A 21,754-nucleotide genomic window follows, 5' to 3' on the forward strand; every position below is an offset into this window, starting at 1 on the left:
AACTAGTGATCATTTATTAGCTTTCATAATAATCTATTAGCAAATCGTTTGAACTAAAAAGCCATTAGATGAGATAAGAAATGCATCTATCTACTGTGCATCAATAAAAACAACATTGGTGTTTATGTACGATATTGAAATGTCCTAATATTTTTTTGTATACAAAAAATTATTACCGATTAACAATGTAATAATTTCAGGGCATCAACATGAAGTAGGTTTTACCAAAAAACCTCTGCCATTCAGAGGACTCTAACTCCGCTCAGTGACGGAGGGAGAAAACTATAGTGACGTATACGGTAGAACGACTGAGAGCTGGAACAATGTTTTTTTTTTATGGACAGAAGTTTTCATGGATTAAGATACAGCTATGCATTCCCATTTGGTCACAGCGATTTGCTTCAACCCTAATAAAGATGGCATTGGCTTGTTTAAGTTTCATTATGATCCTGAGCTGCTTTCAAAGTGGTTGAAGAAGGTCAGATGAAACGAGCCAGAAACGGAGAGACTATTATTAAGAACCTGCTAATGTTGCTTCCAGTGCGTCCACTCTTAGCTCCACCTCCATGCCAAGGTCACATTGGGGTAAGAGACATTTTTTAACAATAGTGAGAAAAGAATTGAGGGCTGATGTTGAGCTTCAATAGTAGATTGCTGATGTCCCAGATGATGAACATGGCCTAAAACCAGAAACAACTCTAACAAATTTGGCTGAACAAGGAGCCAGGTTTATGATCATAAAAGAAAGTAAAAAAAAAAAAAAGAAGAATCCAAATCATACAGAACCAAAGCAACAAGTGGAATACCCCAGGCTCCTTCGTTAAATTAACTCTAAGGTTTTTAAATATCTTTAACAGAGCTGATTAAGAGTATTAAGGTGTCTGTCTACTTTCAAATACTTTCAAATACCGTAGATCAGTTATAACACAACAATGAAAGGTTTTTCTTTACATTTAGATTAACATATATGGAATATTTGCTTAGATAATGATCAAACTAGCAAATAAATACAAAATAAAAATGTTATTAGATTTAGAATTTGAAAATTTTTATTTTTGATTCATGGATCTTGTCATATTTGATTGAAAAAAGAAATAACAAAGACTATTTCCACACTATAAATTACACTGACAGGGAGGAGAAAACCAATTCCAATTTTTCTTCTCTTCTTTTGCCTGTCCTGGCCTTATATTTAATTCTTGCCCATTGTCTGCTCCGGTTAACTATCCTTCAGCTGTCAAGGAGGCCCTGTGGAGCTCAGAAAGGAGGCCTGGCATACTAAACAGACTGCAAGGTGAATACTGAATGGTGCATGGGGACGTCGGCTCATGTCACTAACAGATTCAGTAACAGAGATGGACAGAGGGTAGCAGAAAATATGTGTTGATGCAAATGTGATATGAGCATGTTAATAAGGTCATATCTTCTGCAGTGGAAAGATCAGAGAACTTATTCTAGCTGACTTTTGCAAAAACTATTCTTTGTTTTTCTAACATCCCTACACCATCTTACATCAAAAGATACTTATGTCAAATACAAACCATCTCATTTAGAGCCTATAGCTGGATTTTAAGACTTGTGTCCTTCAATTCGACACGTATCAACTCCCTTTACTTCTGAGCCTTGTCTGTTTTAAAGTGAGAGCAACCCAGTTAAAAAAATAGAATGAAAGATGACTTTACTGATGCAATGAATTAGAGGTTAAATGAAATTCATGATGTTTATAATCCCACCGTTATTACAATAACCAGTTAAATAAAAACAAAACAATTGCAGTGAGTAATAACTAATATAAAAAAAAAATCATAACTGTTTTCAGATTTAGTCTATTTGATGTTCGCTCCTCAGTAAAAAAATTCTTTACAGCCTATTTTTGTTTTTCTTGCCATGAATCTTTGTAAATGTCAAGATATTTCAGCATCACTGTTGTTGTCAAAGACAGGTTTGCTGTTGCATAGTTCTTAGAAGAGAGTATTCTGGGCATGACCCAAAGGTTGCAGAAATCTGGCATCACCTCCTCTTAGAGATTTCCCCCTTGATGTAAAAATACACTTTTAGAGAGGGTGGTAAAACATACAACCCTGATTCCATTTTGAAAATGCAAAGTCAACAAAATGCAAGTTTTGGGCTTAACTCTAGAGAATAAACTTTTGAGGTTAACTGATGCATGTCACGCTGCAAAAATTATCTAGAAATAAGTAAAAAACTTCTTAAATCAAGTGTATTTACCCTTAATTTTAGTAGGTAAATGGGATGATTTGCCAATAGGATGAGTATTTTTACCCTTAAAATAACATAATTAGATTATATGCACTTTTAATAAAACAATGCAGCTGCTTTTTCTTATTTTAATTGTAAATTGTCTTGTTCCATTCGCAAAGTGTCTCATTTACCTCCTCAATTCAAGACCAAATGCACTTATTTTAAGGAAAAAATACTTATTTAGATTTAAATTTTTTGCAGTGCATGACACACATTTTTTGCTTATTGCAAATAAAAACATAGTGTATCTTGGTTAAGAACTAAGTTTAGCCTGTCTAAGACAAGAGTGAATTTTATATGATGTTCTATTAGTAACATGAAAAGTTAAGTATACCGATTCTAAACGTGTGGTTGTTGTCATTGGCAATAACTAAATAATTTAAAAAATGTTTTAAATGAAAAGCAGAATTTCATTTCCATCAATTTATTAAAGTGCTGATTGATTAGATCACTTCTGCTAATCACTGGGGCTGTTTGTGGACGGTTCAGATTTTTATTTTTTTATGGTTTGTTTAATCCACAATTCCTTTATTACAAATTGTAGGTGATAAACATGATACAAATAGTGTTATGATATTGTTTTAACTGTTTCTTATACGTGATTATGAAGATTTTAGTATAAAGTAAATACTATGATGCTAAAAATCAGGAAAAAAGGTGTAGGATGATGAAGAAGTTCTCTGTGGTTCATCAGGAACAGAGCATTCATATGATCGAGCATTAAATATTCAAACTGTAATCAATTTCTATAGGTTAGCAGTGGTATTTACCAATTGTGGTGGCAGCATGTTCAGGTCCTTTGTACAGCTCTGAGGAAATGGTGGCAGCTGTTTCGTGACATGTGTCCTACTTACACCAGAGTATTTAAAACACAACTGGGAACAATGGCTCAAGCAAACAGTAAGTTAATGCAACATTCTTGGCAACTTACAGTAGATTGTATGCAGTGATGGGACTAACGGCGTTGAAAGTAACGGCGTTACTAACGCCGTTACCTTGTTTTAGTAACGAGTAATCTAACTAATTACTTTGACTGTAACTATAACGCAGTTACCATTGCAGGCACCCCGTTACTGCGCGTTACTCAGGTCGCACAATGAACCTTTTTTCATGATAGGACTCGTGCGCAGCTGCGTGAAGCTGACACCCCACCCACGTCTAAAAAAGCTGCGTGAAGCTGACACCCCACCCACGTCAAAAAACTCTGCAAATAGACTGAATGGTTAATGGTTAGTTTAAGAGATATTAAAGATGATTTTTTAGGTCATCCAGAGGTCACCATCCCCCCATTAAACTCCAATTTTAACCAAAGTGGTCTCCTTTTTTAGTGCTTCGTTTGTGCTTATTTGTGCAGTTAAAATGGTCATTTGTGCTGTTTTAGTTTTTAAGATATCATTTTAATTTTTGGCTGATGACATCACCATCCCCCCATCAAGCTCCGATTTGATCCAAAGTGGTCTCATTTTTTAGTGCTTCGTTTGTGCTGATTTGTGCAGTTAAAACAAACATTTGTGCTGCTTTACTTTTTAAGATATAATCATTTTAATTTTTTGGCTGATGACATCACCATCCCCCCATCAAGCTCCGATTTGATCCAAAGTGGTCTCATTTTTTAGTGCTTCGTTTGTGCTGATTTGTGCAGTTAAAACCAACATTTGTACTGCTTTACTTTTTAAGATATAATCATTTTAATTTTTTGGTTGATGACGTCACCATCCCCCAATCAAGCTCCGATTTGATCCAAAGTGGTCTGAGTCACCTATGCATGTCAGTGGATGTTTCAAGTGTGTAACTGATTACATGTAAGTTTATTATGCCTTGTGTGTTGTAAAATTTCCTTATATAACCTCTGTTTAACTGTGTTATTTTGTAGCTGCAGCTTTATTTTGTAGCTGCAGCTTTAGTAATTTACTTTTGTCCCAGACTAAATTACTGACAAGAATTTACAGGATAAAAAGCGGCCTGAAACAAAAACAGCAGCAGGTGAAATTAGTTGTAGATGTGTAATAAATGTAGTCGGTTGTGATCATCACCTGCAAGTATAGAGAATATAATTTGAATCGGACATGCAAGCAGCACAAATGACCGTTTTAACTGCACAAATCAGCACAAACGAAGTACTAAAAAATGAGACCACTTTGGATCAAATTGGAGCTTGATGGGGGGATGGTGATGTCATCAGCCAAAAAATTAAAATTATTATATCTTAAAAAGTAAAGCAGCACAAATGTTGATTTTAACGGCACAAATCAGCACAAACGAAGCACTAAAAAATGAGACCACTTTGGATCAAATCGGAGCTTGATGGGGGGATGGTGACGTCATCAGCCAAAAAATTAAAATTATTATATTTTAAAAAGTAAAGCAGCACAAATGTTGGTTTTAACGGCACAAATCAGCACAAACGAAGCACTAAAAAATGAGACCACTTTGGATCAAATCGGAGCTTGATGGGGGGATGGTGACGTTATCAGCCAAAAATTAAAATGATTATATCTTAAAAACTAAAATAGCACAAATGACCGTTTTAACTGCACAAATCAGCACAAACGAAGCACTAAAAAATGAGACCACTTTGGTTCAAATTGGAGTTTAATGGGGGGATAGTGACCTCTGGATGACCTAAAAAATAATCTTTAATATCTCTTAAACAAAAGTAGCACAAACAATATTTTTTTCTGCACAAATCTGCACTAACGTTGCACTAACCATTCAGTCTATTTGCAGAGTTTTTTGACGTGGGTGGGGTGTCAGCTTCACGCAGCTGTCAAAAAACTCTGCAAATAGACTGAATGGTTAGTGCAACGTTAGTGCAGATTTGTGCAGAAAAAAATATTGTTTGTGCTACTTTTGTTTAAGAGATATTACAGATTTATTTTAGGTCATCCAGAGGTGCGCGCCTTGTCATGAGAGAGGGGAGGATGAGATTCCGTCTGTCAGTTGGTAGGTGGGTGTTTCTGCTGGTGGGTGTTAACGTGCAGCACACACAGAGAGATGGAGAGTGAGGATGACTCCAGCAGCAAAACAGCGTTTTCCACATGGAAATACCGGTGTTACGTCGAGCTGCGTTTCACCATCACATAACGGTTTCCTCTGCATCTCCACACAGCGCAGGCGGCAAGAGTCACCGCGCAAGCGACAGGAAACGCGCATGCTCGCTAAAGGCGCGCAACCCTGTGCTCGCGCCACAGGAGAACTATGGAGAGCGTGAACGATCAAATGAACCTGACAACAGCCAGAAATGATAGCCTATATGGAGAAAGGGAGAAATCTGGATGGATGGATGGATGGATGGATGGATGGATGGATGGATGGATGGATGGATGGATGGATGGATGGATACTCTGCCTTCTCAACCTACTGTTTTTTTTATTTTAAACATTATTTGATGGCCTTTGTTGCAGGGATGGAGATCCATATTTTATGTCACACACAGAGTATACATCTAGATAGATAGATGGATAGATAGATGTTGCAGTATCTATAACAACCCAAACACACAGGATTTCAGAATTAGACATCCCCAGTTATTAATTTCATATACTCACCGGATCTGAATGTCCTGTTATAAAACTTCACATCGCGTTCCCCCCTGATGTCATTTACGTTGAGTTGCAATAAATGCTAAACTCTCTGCAGGTTCTTGTCTTTGTCGTCCGCTCTATTCAGCTGGCTTTGGAAACACACGGCGAGAAGGTGGGGGCCGGGTGGTGAGGTTTACGGGGGCGAGAAATGCAAAAGTAACGCAATAGTTACTTTTACTAGTAACTAGTTACTTTTATTGTGGAGTAACTCAGTTAGTAACTCAGTTACTTTTTGGGAGAAGTAACTAGTAACTATAACTAATTACTTTTTCAAAGTAACGTGCCCAACACTGATTGTATGTGCATCCCATTGTTAGCCTCACTGGGATGATACACCTAAAAATATTTAGGTTTTATTTTCTATTTTCAGGCAGATCAAAGGGAGATGTTACTGACTTAATCAGAGGTTAATAATGAAACATTTGTCTGTCAAATATTAACCTTGTCATCATATTTAATCATAAAAGGGAAAAACTATAGAAAATAATAAAGACTTAGCATCTGGAGAACCTTATCACTTCTATAATATACCCAGCTCATAGATAACTTGTTTTATCTAAGTTTATTTTAGGCAGGCTAATTCATTTATTTCTATGCTAAGTGTGCTCTCTTAAAGTCAGAGCATTTCTTAAATATGGTAGTAAAGTGGTTTTCAGGAAAACTGTGTCTTGAAGATTTTAAAAAATGTATCAGTTACTGAGGAAAAAAATAGTTTGATTTATAATATGTAAGATATGAATAAGCAGACTGACATATAATAGCTACCTTACTGGAAAGTAACGTGTTCTGTTCTGGTTTGCCGCTTTGCACTGTGCAGGAAAGCTTTTTTTGAGGATTATGTAGAGAATCTTAGAGGCTCCTGGTTTAACTTTGCAAAGCTTCTTGTGTTCATGCGTAAGCTTCGCTGTAGTTTCACTTCTCTTTGTTCCTTCTGGTTATCAGCTGGTACCATAGCTGAAAACTAAAATGAAATAAATAACAGAATATCCTTTTTGCCGTTTTCACAGCAACAAAGAAGTATTGTTTGAAGAAAAGAAAACCTTACTGTCGCTTCTTGACAGCCAGCTGATAATCAGTGTGGCCAAATGAAATCCTTCATGCAGTTCACGACACCAGCAACCATAGGCTGTATTCAGGTTAAACCCTGGTCACTCAGGAAAGAGGGTCTATTTCAGTTAAATGCATTCCTAACCTCATTCTGTCTTTCTTTTACCCCCATTAGCACTCTAGGGTCTGTAACTGAGATTGACTTGTGAATCAACAGTTTGCCTTGCAGTTCAACTCCATTCACACAACAGAGAACCAACACAGCTGCAGTGATGCTGATGCTTCCACCAATCTGTCAGTTACAGCCTAACAACTCTAAGCAAAGGACCCTATGGCCAATATTCCCATGGCAAACAGTGAGGCATAGATGTTAGGGATAAATAATAAATCTGACTCTTTATTCTATTTCTTACAAGGTCGTCGTTCCTTCTAGTTTTGTTCTCTCAATAATAGCAATTGTTAGTGAAAAGCCAACAAACTAACCCTGCAGGATGTTTTTTTAATAATTTATTAGGCTAAATGGGCTAAACTCAATGAACATTAATACAGTTTCATGTAGCTTAATATTGCCTCTTGATAAAGAAAACGGCCCTATATGGTATTAAAACATAATTTCCAAATCAATGAATTGCTTTATTTTGTAAAAAAAAAATGTTTAATGCTTATTACAAATGTAGAGAAAGTAGCATTTATTACTCTATTACTCCACTTTTTTACTCTGTGAATAATTTAGTAGATTTTCACAAATAAGAAGTTTTCGTTCCTAAATTACATTAGGGCTGCAACTAACGATTATTTTAAAAATCGATGAATCGGACGATTATTTTTTCGATTAATCGATGAATCGGACAAAAAATATTTTTTATATTAACCTCTTTATTCCAAAATAAACATTATAGACAGAACAAACAAGCACACAAGTACAGGTTGCTCATTAACTGTACTGGTGCAATATGAAAAATAAATGTTTGTGTTAAAACTACGCAAACTTACATGAGAAATGTAGCTGTACATCCACAAAATATAGGGTACTTTGTTTCATAAAGCGCAAAAAAAGACATTTTTGTTTTTAAAAGCCTCTAAGGGGTTCAAACAATAGGCCCCCCCATTTCAACAAATGAGTTTTTTTTTAGACTAGAAGAGTTCTGCCTTTTAAGACAGGAAAGTATAGCAGTTAAAGTTGCTACTTGAGAAAATACTGAACCATAGAGATAAAAATAGCCCTGTAATTCAAATTATAAATTGTATTTGGAATAAAAATGAGAGAACTAGGGGTGCTAAAACACACATCCTCCAAAGACAGATATTTACATGGGAATGTGGCAGATAATTAATTGACATATTACTGATCTTGCTGGATTTTATTCTGCTTTACTTCCATAAATTGCAGGATCATCTTTACTTTATCTTTGCCAGAAGATTTAAACTTTAAAAGTCTTGCCCTCATAATTTGCAAGTTAATTTATTTATAAAGTAAATATAAACGCTGCTTAAGCTAATTCAAATGAAATTAAAAGTAAAATAAGTAGCCAACCTTATCACTGTCTGTAACCTACTAACACGGTAAGGAAAGCATCAGATGAGCTACCTGAGAAACTAACGTTACGTTTCCCCACTTTAAAACCAAACAAACATGGTGGTTCCGTGCCATGTTAATTTCTTTTGAAAAAAGTTGCATGTTATCACTTTTTTCGCTTTACAAAGCGCAGGCTATTTTAATTATTGTGATCAATTTGCGCCGTCAATCCCGGTGCATGCGCGCTTCATTTGCAGTCTGGACGCTGAGGCTCTGACTGAGAGGGACTCCTGCGGGAAAACGCGGTTGGGGTGGGGGAGGCGCCCCACGGCAGAGTAGGAACGATGCATGCTTTCACGTAAGAGTCTCCAAAAGCCGCCAGTGACACCGAAAAAAGTCGCCAGATTTGTCGCTAGTCGCTTTTTTGAAAAATAGTCGCTGGAGAGGTCTGAAAAGTCGCGGAGTTAGCAACACTGCACCTGCGGCGCTGACTCGCTCTGCCGTATTTTTTTTTCTTCCTCTTTCAGTCAAGAGGCAGTGATGACGGCGCGGCAGATGACGCAATAATCGCGCGACACAACTAATCGATGATGAAATTCGTTGCCAACGCTTTTAAAAGTCGATTTTTATCGATTTTATCGATTCGTTGTTGCAGCCCTAAATTACATATTTGCAAAGTGTTTTACAAATAAGCCCATTTGCACTTTTTAAATAACATGATAATCTCCTAACTGCTTATCCATGCAAATTAGGATCTGGTGAAATTAGCTTGCTGAGAATATTATGTGCACTGATAAAACTCACTAAAGCAGACAAGGGAAAACTCAAGGTGCCTATCACGGCATATTCCTGGAAAGCTGGGTGAAAAAGAAACACATAAAGTAAAAATTGAATCTGCAAATAATTATCTTAGCAGTTTTGGAACCCAAGGGGCATACAACACGTTCAGTGGCGTTATATACTGTACATATGGGTAAAAGAGTGAAAGGTAGTTGAATCATTAAAATAGCTCATTACATTAAGACTTTCTGCCTTCTTCACAGCTATAATATGTCAAACAATTAGAAAAACAAAGGAAAGGATGAAACCTAGGAAGAAGAGTCTGCTATGAGATTGCAGAGAAAGCTAAGACAAAAACACACCGGCTTTTAAGACAAAGATTAAGAGTGAAATGTTTGAGCCTTTTGCTTTCACTAAATGACAGACTGAAATGTTTAATCAGTGTAAGCTTTCAGGATTTTAAACAGCGGTAATTTGAATGGAACAGGTCATAGTATAAATCCCACTAATATAGGGCCATTTAAAATATGATCCTGTTTGGAAGCGGCTCCACTTAGAGCCCCTGCCACTCTAGAGGTCTTGATTCTCTCCTCCTTTAAACAGCTGGGATTCAACCTCAAAACTGCTGTCATGTCTAAATAGCACCATTTGGTGGTTTTGAGAAAAGTATTCCCTAGTGAGGAAAATCTGAAACAACAGAGCCACTGAGAGGAATAAAAAGCAGGAAAGTCTGATTTTCAATCCCTTTTCCTTTGGGATTGTCTTAACATAAATACTGGCTGCAATACAAGCTAAGCTGATCGCTCAGGGAACTGCTTCAACTTGAAGTGCAAATATATATTTTTCGAACAGCTTTAGGGAATCAATAATATATTGAATACACATAATATAAACCACAAAAACTTAAAGAGAGAATCTGGTTTTAGACAGTTTTGCAGGAAGCTGGGCTCCTACATATGGCAAAAAACATACAATTTTTTTAGAGTTGAAAGCAGGCTATATATTGTATAAATACCTTCAGGAAGTAGATAATTTATATAATAATGCCCAAAACATTCCGGTTTTGCTTTTACACCTTATAACAGAGAAATTCACATTTATATAAACTTTTAACACATTACTGGAGACAAAACAAGAGAAGTGAGAGAAATAAGAAAAGTAAGACATCCAATGGTTACAATCAAAAAATAAAAAATGACAAGGAAAGCTCGCTGTATCCATGCTGAACATGGCTGCTTGAATAACACTCAAACCTCGGCACCTAAACAGGAAAAACAGGAAGGACATCTACTTTGAGGACTGTTTCTACTGTATGCTTGATATACAGAAAGTTTATATTTCATCAACAGACAGACAGGAAATGCAGGGAAGCTTCCCAACCAGTACCCAAAGACTGTTTTCACACTGAAAAAAAAATAGAGGTTGACAGAACTTACATTTTCTAGGCAACATGATGCATTTGGTTTTTTGAGTTTTCCTTACTTAAATTCACTGTGGTTGAGTTTACAAAGATTTTTGAGTTCTGCCAACTTAGGTTTTTGGAGTGTTACATAGAAATTTTGAGTTCTACCAACTTAGGTTTTTGAGTTTCACCTTTAAGTTCTGAGTTCTATCAACTTTGTTTTATGAGTTTGACATATAGATTTTGAGTTCTACAAACTCAGATTTTGTAGTGTTATCTGCAAGTTGAGTTCTATCAACTCAGTTTTTTTAGTCCTACCAATCGTATTCACTACCAATCATTCAACACACAAAAAATTATGTTAATACAACATTTTTATTGCTTCAAGCCAAACATTGCATCAATAGATACAGTATAAAACCATGTTCAACAACATAATCTTAACTGCACAGATCAAAGTAACCTGACACTGGACCAGAATGTTCTAGATTCGTAAGAGGGATGATGAGGGAAAAAACAGTAAGACACCATTTTAGTAAGAGGAAAACACACAGGTAATTTTTTGTGAAGTAAGTGTATTAACATATATGAAAAAATAACAGTTTTACAAATTTGGACGGCCTTCAGTTTGTTTTTTTCAATTGTAGTCTCTTTAAATTGGGTGCACCCTTTAAAAAAAATAAAATGAAATAAAATGTCTTGTTTCCCAACGGAAAAAGAAAAAGGTTTTCCCTTTTTATCTCTGAGTTTTTCTTTTTAGTCCTACCACTCCGACAGGACGATGAATGCAAAAAAAGAAAGTCCTCTTCAGTCCAAATCCTTCTCTTCAGTCCAAATCCAGATGTTCACACGGTTGGCTCGCCATCTCCATTTAAGGAGAGAATCCAGAATCCAGGGTATCCAAAAAACCCTGCCTGCATAGTACAACAGAGCTTAGTTAAATCCATTCACTTCTTGTTCTTAACTGTACAGTTTATATCTCTCCAAGTATGATAAATTTCAGTGTGTAATGTAACTTTTCTAACTCATTACGAATTAACTGCTGCATTACAGGGTTAACATATAAAATGTTAATGTCACTGTTTTTCTTGTAAAGCAAATAAAATCATGAAAGCAAAAAATCCACATGTAAATAATGTAAATAACAGTAAATACCCACATCGGATTAAGAAAGTAAAATAATGTAGTCTTGTAATATTCTGTGCCTGAGTGCAACAACACTGCACTACATAAAACAATTTAGAAATTTCATAAGTTATTACTCTCAACTTAATGTCTCTTTTCATTTGTACAATGAAAATAACAGGCACACTCTTTTCTCTATGCATAAACACTCACCCGCACATGCGCGGCATAAACACGCACGCGCACACGCGCATTATAAACGCGCACGTGCGCTGCTTTTCCTTTCATCAGAACATGAAAAACATGTGAACTCATGCTTCAACTCGGTGGCAATACACCACAAGGGAATGCTAACTCATGGAGCTAACCGCTAACTGTCTGTACTTTGCAGCACTCACCGGGAAAACTGGTAAGGTCCCAGGGTCGTTCCTCCGTGGTTCTCCAGATGCATAAAATTACAATGTCCGCCAATCTTCTCAAACACGAGGGAAAAAGGCTGTGCCCTTGAAGAAAGGGATAGGAAACCCCGTACCGTAGTGGGCGTGTCCATGAACATAAGCAGTGCGCATGCCCATGAGTTTACAGTTGAGGGAACTCAAAAAATCTTGTATAGGCGATTTAAAACTCCTTGTTAAACCAACTTCTGAGAATTTGAGTTGGGCAAACGTGTATTTATTTGTTAGATGTCAAATTTATATTTCTGAGTCGGATTACAATACAATTGTGTGTTAGAACAACAATTGCCATTTACTTTTTTAACAGTGCATAACGGACAATTAGCTGGCTCTCGGAAAACAAGTTTCTCTAAACAACAACAAACCTGCAGCTGGACCATGAAAGCAGAAACAACAAAACAGCTTAACTTTATCTCTTTAATGGAGCAGTTTATGTTGCAAAAGGATTTTTATGTCTAGCTCACAAAAGCGCAATAAAATAAATGAAAACAGTTCACCAAGGTTTATAAAAATTAATTTTACAAATAAAAAACAAAGCAGCCAAGTATTCAGCTTCCTTCACTCTAAGACCTTTAAATAACACTCGATGCAACCAACCTTCAGAAATCCTCCGTTAGCTAATAGATTCCACCTGTGCGTCTTATAATCTGAGTATGACTTTATCTGTTTATGGAGGACAATCAAGACATCAGGGATGAATTTGTTGAGAATGCTAAAACTGGGTCATGTTGTCAAACCAAATGCTAGCTGGTCAACCCATCATATAAGATGGGAAAATACTATTGTTACACACAAAAAGACCTATGAAATAAGAGGGCAGCATTTGTCGCATACGAAGAAATCTTTGAACCAGAACGGGCCACAGCACGGCGCTACGACGTCACCGGATAACGAATCTGGCCTTCGGAGAATGCAGCCGCCAGATTCTAACGCAGCCATCTTCCGTACCGTCTGACTGAGTATGAGTATGGGAATTGTTGACCTGGCTGAATAGGCGAGATCATCCAGCTCGACTGTCTACCTCGCCTACTCAGCCAGGTCAAGAATTCCCTTTAACGACCGACCTTTCAGACACTTAGATGGGTATGAGGCATTGCCGGCTAACACAGGGAGCCAAATGACCCCCATCCCAAACGGGGGGACCCCTTTGTCCGTTTCAATTTCCATGTTTTCAAAAGAAAAACAAGGCTTTTTTTGGCTACCGTATAAAACCTCAAACTCAACACTATTCCTGACATTTTGAAGTCTTCTGGATGGTAAGTAAAACGTCTTCAAACTTGGAAACAAAGTCCAGTGGATTGTTTTTAATTTTCTTTTTTTGGAATTTTAGATGAGTCCTTCGTCCTACACACCGGAATTAAATGGCTGAACTACATCATTCACAGTAGTAACGCACCACAGAGCTCTGCTAATGAGCTCATATAATGTAGTGGTAGCTGTGTAGAAGCTGAGATGTATGTAAAAGTTGTAGAACAACAGCCCTTAAGGACTGGAATTTGAGACCAAGAGCAGCTCTTATTGTTGCAAAAAGTAGTTCTACAAAGTATTGACTAAGGATTTAGTCATCTTGAATAAACTGGACTATATTCAGTGTTGTATTTTGAATGTAGTGAGTAAAACACATTATTATTCACACATAAATTTACTTTTCAAGCTTAATTTTATTTTTAAGCTTAATTGTTATGTTGTTGTTTTTTGTATGAAGACAATGGAAACAAAGACCATAATGAGTTTAATATCTGCTTAAAAATTGTAATGAAACTTTAATTTTTATCTGCCAAAAAAGCCTCATATTCTGATTTATTGAATACCACTGTGTAATTATGTCCCCCTTTTCAGAAACTTTGAAAACCATTCTCACTCTATTTCAAAACTACACAAAAGCTTTTGTTGGTCTAGAACTTAAAGTCCCCAAAAATAATAAGAAAAAACACATTGTATTTTGTGCTGTGCAAATATAAAAAAAAAATGGTCAAGATGTCCGCAAAAGCATATTGCTTTTAGCCAATATGCTTTTCATATTATACTTTAGAGATTCTTATAATTTCAGACTAGAATATTTCTTATTATAGTGACGAAGGCTGTCTGAATATTAAACAACACTGATAACATGTTTGAATACCATGGTAAAATGTGACCCTGTGCACGTTTCAGAAAAAAAAGATTTCATATGGAATAACATTAATAATGCATGCTGATAAGCTTTAGTCTGATCTCTGAATATAATTTTCACTCCACAATGTTAAATCTGGGTCTTAAAGAGCTTAGAGAATGTTGATTTTTTAAAAGCATTTACCAGAGTTCCCTTATGAAAGGCTTTGAAAGACTTGTGCATTACTTTTTTTGGCTCAATCTCTTCATTAAACTATACAGCAATTACATTTGGTGCATTAGACTTTACGTAACCCTGACAACAGATGAGATAGCAGAGTAATTGGAGCAGAAATCACCAGCTGCATTTGGAATTAACTTAAGTTACACTTGACTTTACAACAAATACCCTATGCTTTGATTTTATACTTATATAATTGCTCAAAATGTATTGAAGGATGAACTCACTTAAAGTTAATGCAGCTTTATCCTTATGAAACTCACGTTATACAAAGTCATGTCTCACATATGTAACAAAATATTTAATGTTCTGATCAGAAAACAAACCGTTTCAAATGGGGCATTAGTTCCTGGGCTTTTATCAAAACCGTTATTCCTAAACTAATGTTTTAAGATAACATATCTCTACAAAGGAAATAAAACAGCTGATGTATGCTGGTGAAGACTCTCAGACATCCAGGTCATAGTCGTTTCAAAAAGTTAAAAACCAATCCACTGGCATTTGTTTTCCAAGTTTGAAGACTTTTCGCTTCCCATCCAGGAACCTTTTTCAATTTAAAATGTCAGGAATAGCGTGGAGTTCGAGGCTTTATAGGGTAGCCCAACAAAGCCTTGTCTTGGCTTAGAAAACATGAAAATTGAACGGGAAGAACAGTTCCATCCCTTTGGAATGGGGAGTCATTGAGATCTTTGTTAGCCTGCAATACCCAATAATGGTACATGCTTCTGAATGGGCGGAGTCATTAGGGGCATTGTTGACCTGGATGCCCACCAAGACATCTCGCCTGGTCAGGCGAATCCATGCGATGTAATGGTTGAAATAACAGTGGTTCCTAATACAAAAGCATTTTCCAACATACACAACATGAATGCAGGATATTTGCTTTAGCTAAAAGACTTCAATCTTAATAGCTACAAAACATTGCTGCTTATTATGTAGACATACCGCATGGGTGTTCAGATAAGAAAAGATATCTCCTTATCAGATGTTTAAAATCTATACAACAAAACAAAGTATTGAATATGCTGAAAAATAATGTCATTACTTATTGAATATTTGAAGAAAATAAGGACCCAGACAGCTGTGCCATGCAAAGTAAAGAATTTGTTCAACAATAAAAAATGCCTCACATTTCAGTTGAGTATGAAGCTGTTCTCAGGAGAAATTTGAATCAACAAAGACTTCTAGAAGTCAATCAGGGAAAAGAATGGACAAAAATTGTAATCAATATTCTTTAAAATTCATAGATATTTTTGAAAGAGAACTGTTCTGAACTTGAAAAGATTTTGTTTTGATAAACCTCTATATGAATGACTAGAAGAAAAGTAGATACAGACAGTACTGAAGTTATTGTAAAGGGATGGAAATGCATGTCTAACAGAAGTCACTGCAATCTTTCAGCTAAGGCCACTCTCCAATGCCAAACTTTTTCTTCAATACCATCACTTGAAGATTTTAATCAATGTTTTATCGCAAACTGCTTGGATTTCTGCACTGCAGCTTTATGATGGTCTCAGTCAGTTATTGCTTGCTTGCCTTCAGCTTGTGCAGAATGACAAAGAATACAGAATTAAAAGCAACTTGACTTTTAACTGATTCTAAAAAAACACACATTGCACCTATTTAAAATGATTTGCATTGGCTCCAATTTTTTTTTTACATGTTTTAAAGTTTGAAATCCTTTTACTTGTCTGTAACCTTTCTTTGTGGTATTTTCTGTCGTTATCTGTGTGAACTACGCAGCCCCACCATCCAGTTGGCAGATCACTTGATTCTTGTTACCTTTAAAACTAAGAGAAATTTGGGAGCTGACATTTTTTTTTGTCTTTAGCCAAAACTGTAGAATGCTCTACCTTTGCATCTCAAAAAAATGTAATCTCTTATTTTGAAAAGCTCACTTGTACTCTCGTTTTTAACATAGCCTGAGATTGTGACTTTACAATTCTATAGTTTTTGTCCAGTGTTAATATTTTTGTCATAGTTCTGGTTCTGTTATGTTTTCTTTTGAGTTTTCAGTTTTACTTTGCTCCATGTTTTCTAGTTTTAGTGGTTTAATTCGTATTTTGTTGTGTTCTCTGGTTATTTTCACTTTTCAGTTTTTTATTAATTGCCCTCTGCTGCCCTCTTGTGTTCTCCTTTACCCCTTGCTCCTTTCCTGTTCTGCTCTGTTCACACCTGCTCCCAATCTGCTCGTTAGTCCTGTTTCAGTCTCCCATAAATACACTCTCTGTTCAGTTCCTCGTCAAACTTCCTCCAACTCCGTCTAATTGAGTTTTCCTCAACGTGATTGTTTCCCCCAGATGTCTCCATGGTTTTGGTTTGTTTAACTTTGTTTTCTTGTTTGATTTTTGGAATCCTGCCTCAGTTGTTTGTTTACCTATTATTAAATCATCAAGAAACTCACCTCTGCCTTCCTGTCTCTGCATTTGGGTCCTCACACCACAACCAAATCCTGACAATTTTATAGTTTAGGTTAACCTTGTTGTTTCAAAGTGCTTTATAAATAAGGCTGAAATGGAATGGAATACAGACTAATAATGTAATTTTAAAAACAGCTAAAAAATATATTTAAAAACACATTACTTAAGCTTTTAGTTAAAATTATCTTTAATATGTTATTTTTATTTGACTGTTTACAACTAAAACATTGTTTGATAAGCAGATTGTAGCCTATGTTCCTGAATTTACTTTGGGTTGGAAGTTGCTGCACTGTTCTGCAGATCTGACGTTAAAGGCATCCCTGTTTTATGGGTCCGACCTGGCAAACAATCGAAGCGTTATATTTAAGATAGATTCTGTGGATAGCCACAAGAAACCTGAATCCAGCTTATCTCAGATATTAATGGCAAATTAAAAACAAACCCATGATGGGTACGAGAGCTAGCTACAAGAACGAGCAGAAGGGTGCTGCAGTTACGAGATTTGGCCACAGGTGGCAGCATCATTAAAATACTTTATAATGGTCCTATAAATGTGTGCTGTTTACATTTGGTGTAAATATATATTGCAGTGCAAATAACTCCAACTTCAAGAATTTCTTCTGTTAAGACAGTATTTTGTGTCCCTGATTCAGTTAATTTCTCCTTTTTTTTTGTTGTAAGCAAAGGTTTACATACACCCTTTGGCACATAGCCTACATCCTTAAAGGAATAGTACACCCAAAACCTGATTAGCCTTCATTTTCTACTCACCCCCATGCTGAACAACACTCTGGAGTACTTTTTTGATATCTCAAATGCATCTGGAGATCTGGGAGGCTTCTTGCTGTCTGCTGACATTCAAATCATGGAAGTCTATGGCGCCCAAGGCAGAAAGGTCCATAAAAGTCCACAAAAAACGTGTCAATATTCCTCCATACTGCTCGTCCAATGTATTCCAAGTGTCCTGAGTGTTCACTGATCCTAATTCTCTAAAAAGTACTCCAGCGTGTTGTTCAGCATGGGGGTGAGTAGAAAATGAAGGCTAATCATGTTTTGGGTGTACTATTCCTTTAATTCTAGTCTTTTGATGATTCATTTGAGGCTTAATTTTTTTATATCTAAAAGGATGACATAAAAGAGAACAGCTTCCACTTTTCAAAATAGATATACAAATTTTATTAGTTTTAATTTATTGTAGATTCTTTTCTGCTTCTACCAAGTTCACATTTAGACCCAGATATATAAACATTTCCATAACTGGGAATAGTTCTAGGTTCATAAAATAAACAAATGTACAGCAAGACGTTTTGTCAAAATGTCCTATTCAGATAAAAGAAAGGTGTTAAAGATGTTGAAGAATAAAACACAGAAACCACAGACAGTCAAACCTCCCATGATAACCTTTAAAACACCAGAGTTACATCACCATGGATCAAGAGGAACGTCACCAGGGGGAAAAAAATATGCTAAAGTGATACCACCAGGCTTTACAGACATGTTCCCATTTGGACAAGCAAATGACTTCTAGAGAACTATTGCTGCTTTGACCGGAGTAATGGTGGGGCTGTAAACCTTGAGGTGGATTTAGTATCATGCCTTGTGGCAGTTATGTTTCACTGATCCTAATTCATTACTTAAAAGGTACAAGTATTGAAAAAGAATTTCAATATTCAAACTCAGAAGAAACAGATCCATGGTTGAAATTTCAACATGGCTATGTTCAGAAAAGGTAATTATCCCAACAATTTTAAAAAAAGGTTATAGGATTTATAACGCAGACTAGCAAAGCTCTTCTGCAGCCTCAACCATATACTGGTGCCCATTAAATATTTTATAGTCTTATAGTCTGGGCTATTAGATTCTGATTATATGTTAACCCTGAATAAAAATACAGATGTACAACACATTAAACAACATTTAATCTAAGAATTATTTGCATTTATGTATACATTTTCCAATCTTTAGGCCCATGTATAATTTCAACCTTAATTTGAACACACGCTAAACTTAATTATAATCTTTGCAACCAACATTTTTTTAACATCAAAGTTATACATTCACCGGCCACTTTATTAGGTACCCCATGCTAGTAACGGGTTGGACCCCCTTTTGCCTTCAGAACTGCCTCAATTCTTTGTGGCACAGATTCAACAAGGTGCTGGAAGCATTCCTCAGGGAGTTTGGTCCATATTGACATGATGGCATAACACAGTTGCCGCAGATTTGTCCGCTGCACATCCATGATGCGAATCTCCCGTTCCACCACATCCCAAAGATGCTCTATTGGATTGAGATCTGGTGACTGTGGAGGCCATTTGAGTACAGTGAACTCATTGTCATGTTCAAGAAACCAGTCTGAGATGATTCCAGCTTTATGACATGGCGCATTATCCTGCTGAAAGTAGCCATCAGAAGCTGGGTACATTGTGGTCATAAAGGGATAGACATGGTCAGCAACAATACTCAGGTAGGCTGTGGCGTTGCAACAATGTTCAATTGGTACCAAGGGGCCCAAAGGGTGCCAAGAAAATATTCCCCACACCATGACACCACCACCACCAGCCTGAACCGTTGATACAAGGCAGGATGGATCCATGCTTTCATGTTATAGACGCCAAATTCTGACCCTACCATCCGAATGTCGCAGCAGAAATCGAGACTCATCAGACCAGGCAACGTTTTTCCAATCTTCTATTGTCCAATTTCGATGAGCTTGTGCAAATTGTAGCCTCAGTTTCCTGTTCTTAGCTGAAAGGAGTGGCACCCGGTGTGGTCTTCTGCTGCTGTAGCCCATCTGCCTCAAAGTTCGACGTACTGTGCGTTCAGAGATGCTCTTCTTCCCACCTTGGTTGTAACGGGTGGTTATTTGAGTCACTGTTGCCCTTTTATCAGCTCGAACCAGTCTGGCCATTCTCTTCTGACCTCTGGCATCAACAAGGCATTTCTGCCCACAGAACTGCTGCTCACTGGATGTTTTTTCTTTGTCGGACCATTCTCTTTAAACCCTAGAGATGGTTGTGCGTGAAAATCCCAGTAGATCAGCAGTTTCTGAAATACTCAGACCAGCCCTTCTGGCACCAACAATCATGCCACGTTTAAAGTCACTCAAATCACCTTTCTTCCCCATACTGATGCTCGGTTTGAACTGCAGGAGATTGTCTTGACCATGTCTACATGCCTAAATGCACTGAGTTGCCGCCATGTGATTGGCTGCTTAGAAATGAAGTGTTAACAAGCAGTTGGACAGGTGTAGCTAATAAAGTGGCCGGTGAGTGTATTAAATTGGTTTAATAAATAAATTATTCCACCCAGATCTATTACCATCTCTGTCTCTAGAGATTAACTGAAAAAGGAACTGTGGCAGCTTCATGATGAAGAAATGTATTATTATAATGTGCTTAAGAAAACAGAATATTTTTTAAACGGACTGTGTCGGTAATTACCCTGCCAAGGAAAAACAAAGCAAACACACACCACACAACTCAATGCAGCAACAATGAAAGCCTGACAAAGCATCACAGAGGATAACCCCACTTTTGGGTTAAGTCCATAGACTCTGGGCATTCTGCTCGCTTCTATTATTTTACTGTGCGGATTAAAAACTTTAAATTTGAAAGAAAGAGAAAACTTTTTCTTGTACTGGTTTAAAAAGAAAAGGGTGAAGATATTTTAGTCAGTGGTTCTCACTCTTGGCTTTTAATGCAATCTCAGAATAGCACTTAGCATAAAAAATCTCAGTTACTGTTATATTTAGAACATGGTTTTACATATCAAAAACTTGTAATTCATTGTTTCTTTAAAAATAAGTACTTTTATGTCTCTTAAAACCCCAATTTTAAAGATAAAAGATGATTTGACATTACTTTGGAATATAAAGTTATATACTCACCAGTCCATCACATGTACTTATTGCGGCATGTCCTTTAACAGTGGTCCTGTCCCACACTTCGCCTAAATAGTAACACCCGGGAGCTCCGGGGCGCTGGATCTTGGCCCCTTCCAGGCCACCATATCTCCTTTCCGTCATAAAGCCCGGAGCCAGCAGGTTTGGATTGAGAGTAAGGTTAAAGTACAAGCTGTGGCCGCCGTGGAGAAACTGGTAGAAGACTTGATGGGCACCCGCACTGTCCTCTGAGGTTTCCCGGCGTTGTACACGGCGTGTGCGGTAGGACAAGACGTTTGACAGGAAGTGGCCTCTGGCATCAACTCTAGTTGGGTGAACTACTTCATATGGAGGCAGGTCATGCAGATAGCTCTCTGTGAAAGCCATGGGAAAGCATTTTGTATGAGAAGATTTGCTAATATATCATGGGAATGAACAGAATAATTAAACAATTAAGGATCTGTAAAGCCGTAAATAAAACTGAATCTCTAAACCACATCTCATGACTGCATAATCATCTCATTTATGTGCTTCCAAGCAGATGCAAACCTTGATTAATGCTTCAATTCCTAATTTCCTTTTCACATTTTGCCTTTTACTTTCATGTGCAGTGGGTTAATTAAGGCTTTTGAAATTTGCTCTCCTAATGGAAATTATCCCTAATTTTCTTGGACCTGAAGTGGAGACATCAGCAGTATCAAAAGAAGTGTCTCTAAGAGCTCTTGGAGTTGCATAACAATAAGGAGACTTTGCCTTCAAAACGGTAGGTGACCTTCCAACACATTGACATTGATTGTAATGCAGAAATATGAAAATAAAACAACATATTTGAATTATTTAACCCTTTATAATCTAATCATTATACTGCATATAATGTATCAGGTTGGCAATAAAAAGTCACCTGTATCCATTTAGGCTTTATTAAGTAAAGATGCAATGGACCACCCA

At 36.8% G+C, this 21,754-nt stretch overlaps 1 protein-coding gene across 1 annotated transcript in view; it reads right to left on the bottom strand.

The window, feature by feature from the left end:
* Window positions 1–21,754, bottom strand: part of LOC119775291 (A disintegrin and metalloproteinase with thrombospondin motifs 7-like) — a 68,263-nt gene that overhangs the window by 35,479 nt on the left and 11,030 nt on the right. Inside the window, exon 2 of the mRNA XM_038273223.1 lies at window positions 20,813–21,180. Coding sequence (XP_038129151.1) covers window positions 20,813–21,180 — 368 coding nt within the window. The remainder of the gene's footprint in view (window positions 1–20,812; window positions 21,181–21,754) is intronic.

Source organism: Cyprinodon tularosa, unplaced genomic scaffold (assembly GCF_016077235.1).
Source record: "Cyprinodon tularosa strain WSP-4 unplaced genomic scaffold, ASM1607723v1 ctg863, whole genome shotgun sequence".
In the NCBI taxonomy this organism is placed as follows: domain Eukaryota; kingdom Metazoa; phylum Chordata; class Actinopteri; order Cyprinodontiformes; family Cyprinodontidae; genus Cyprinodon; species Cyprinodon tularosa.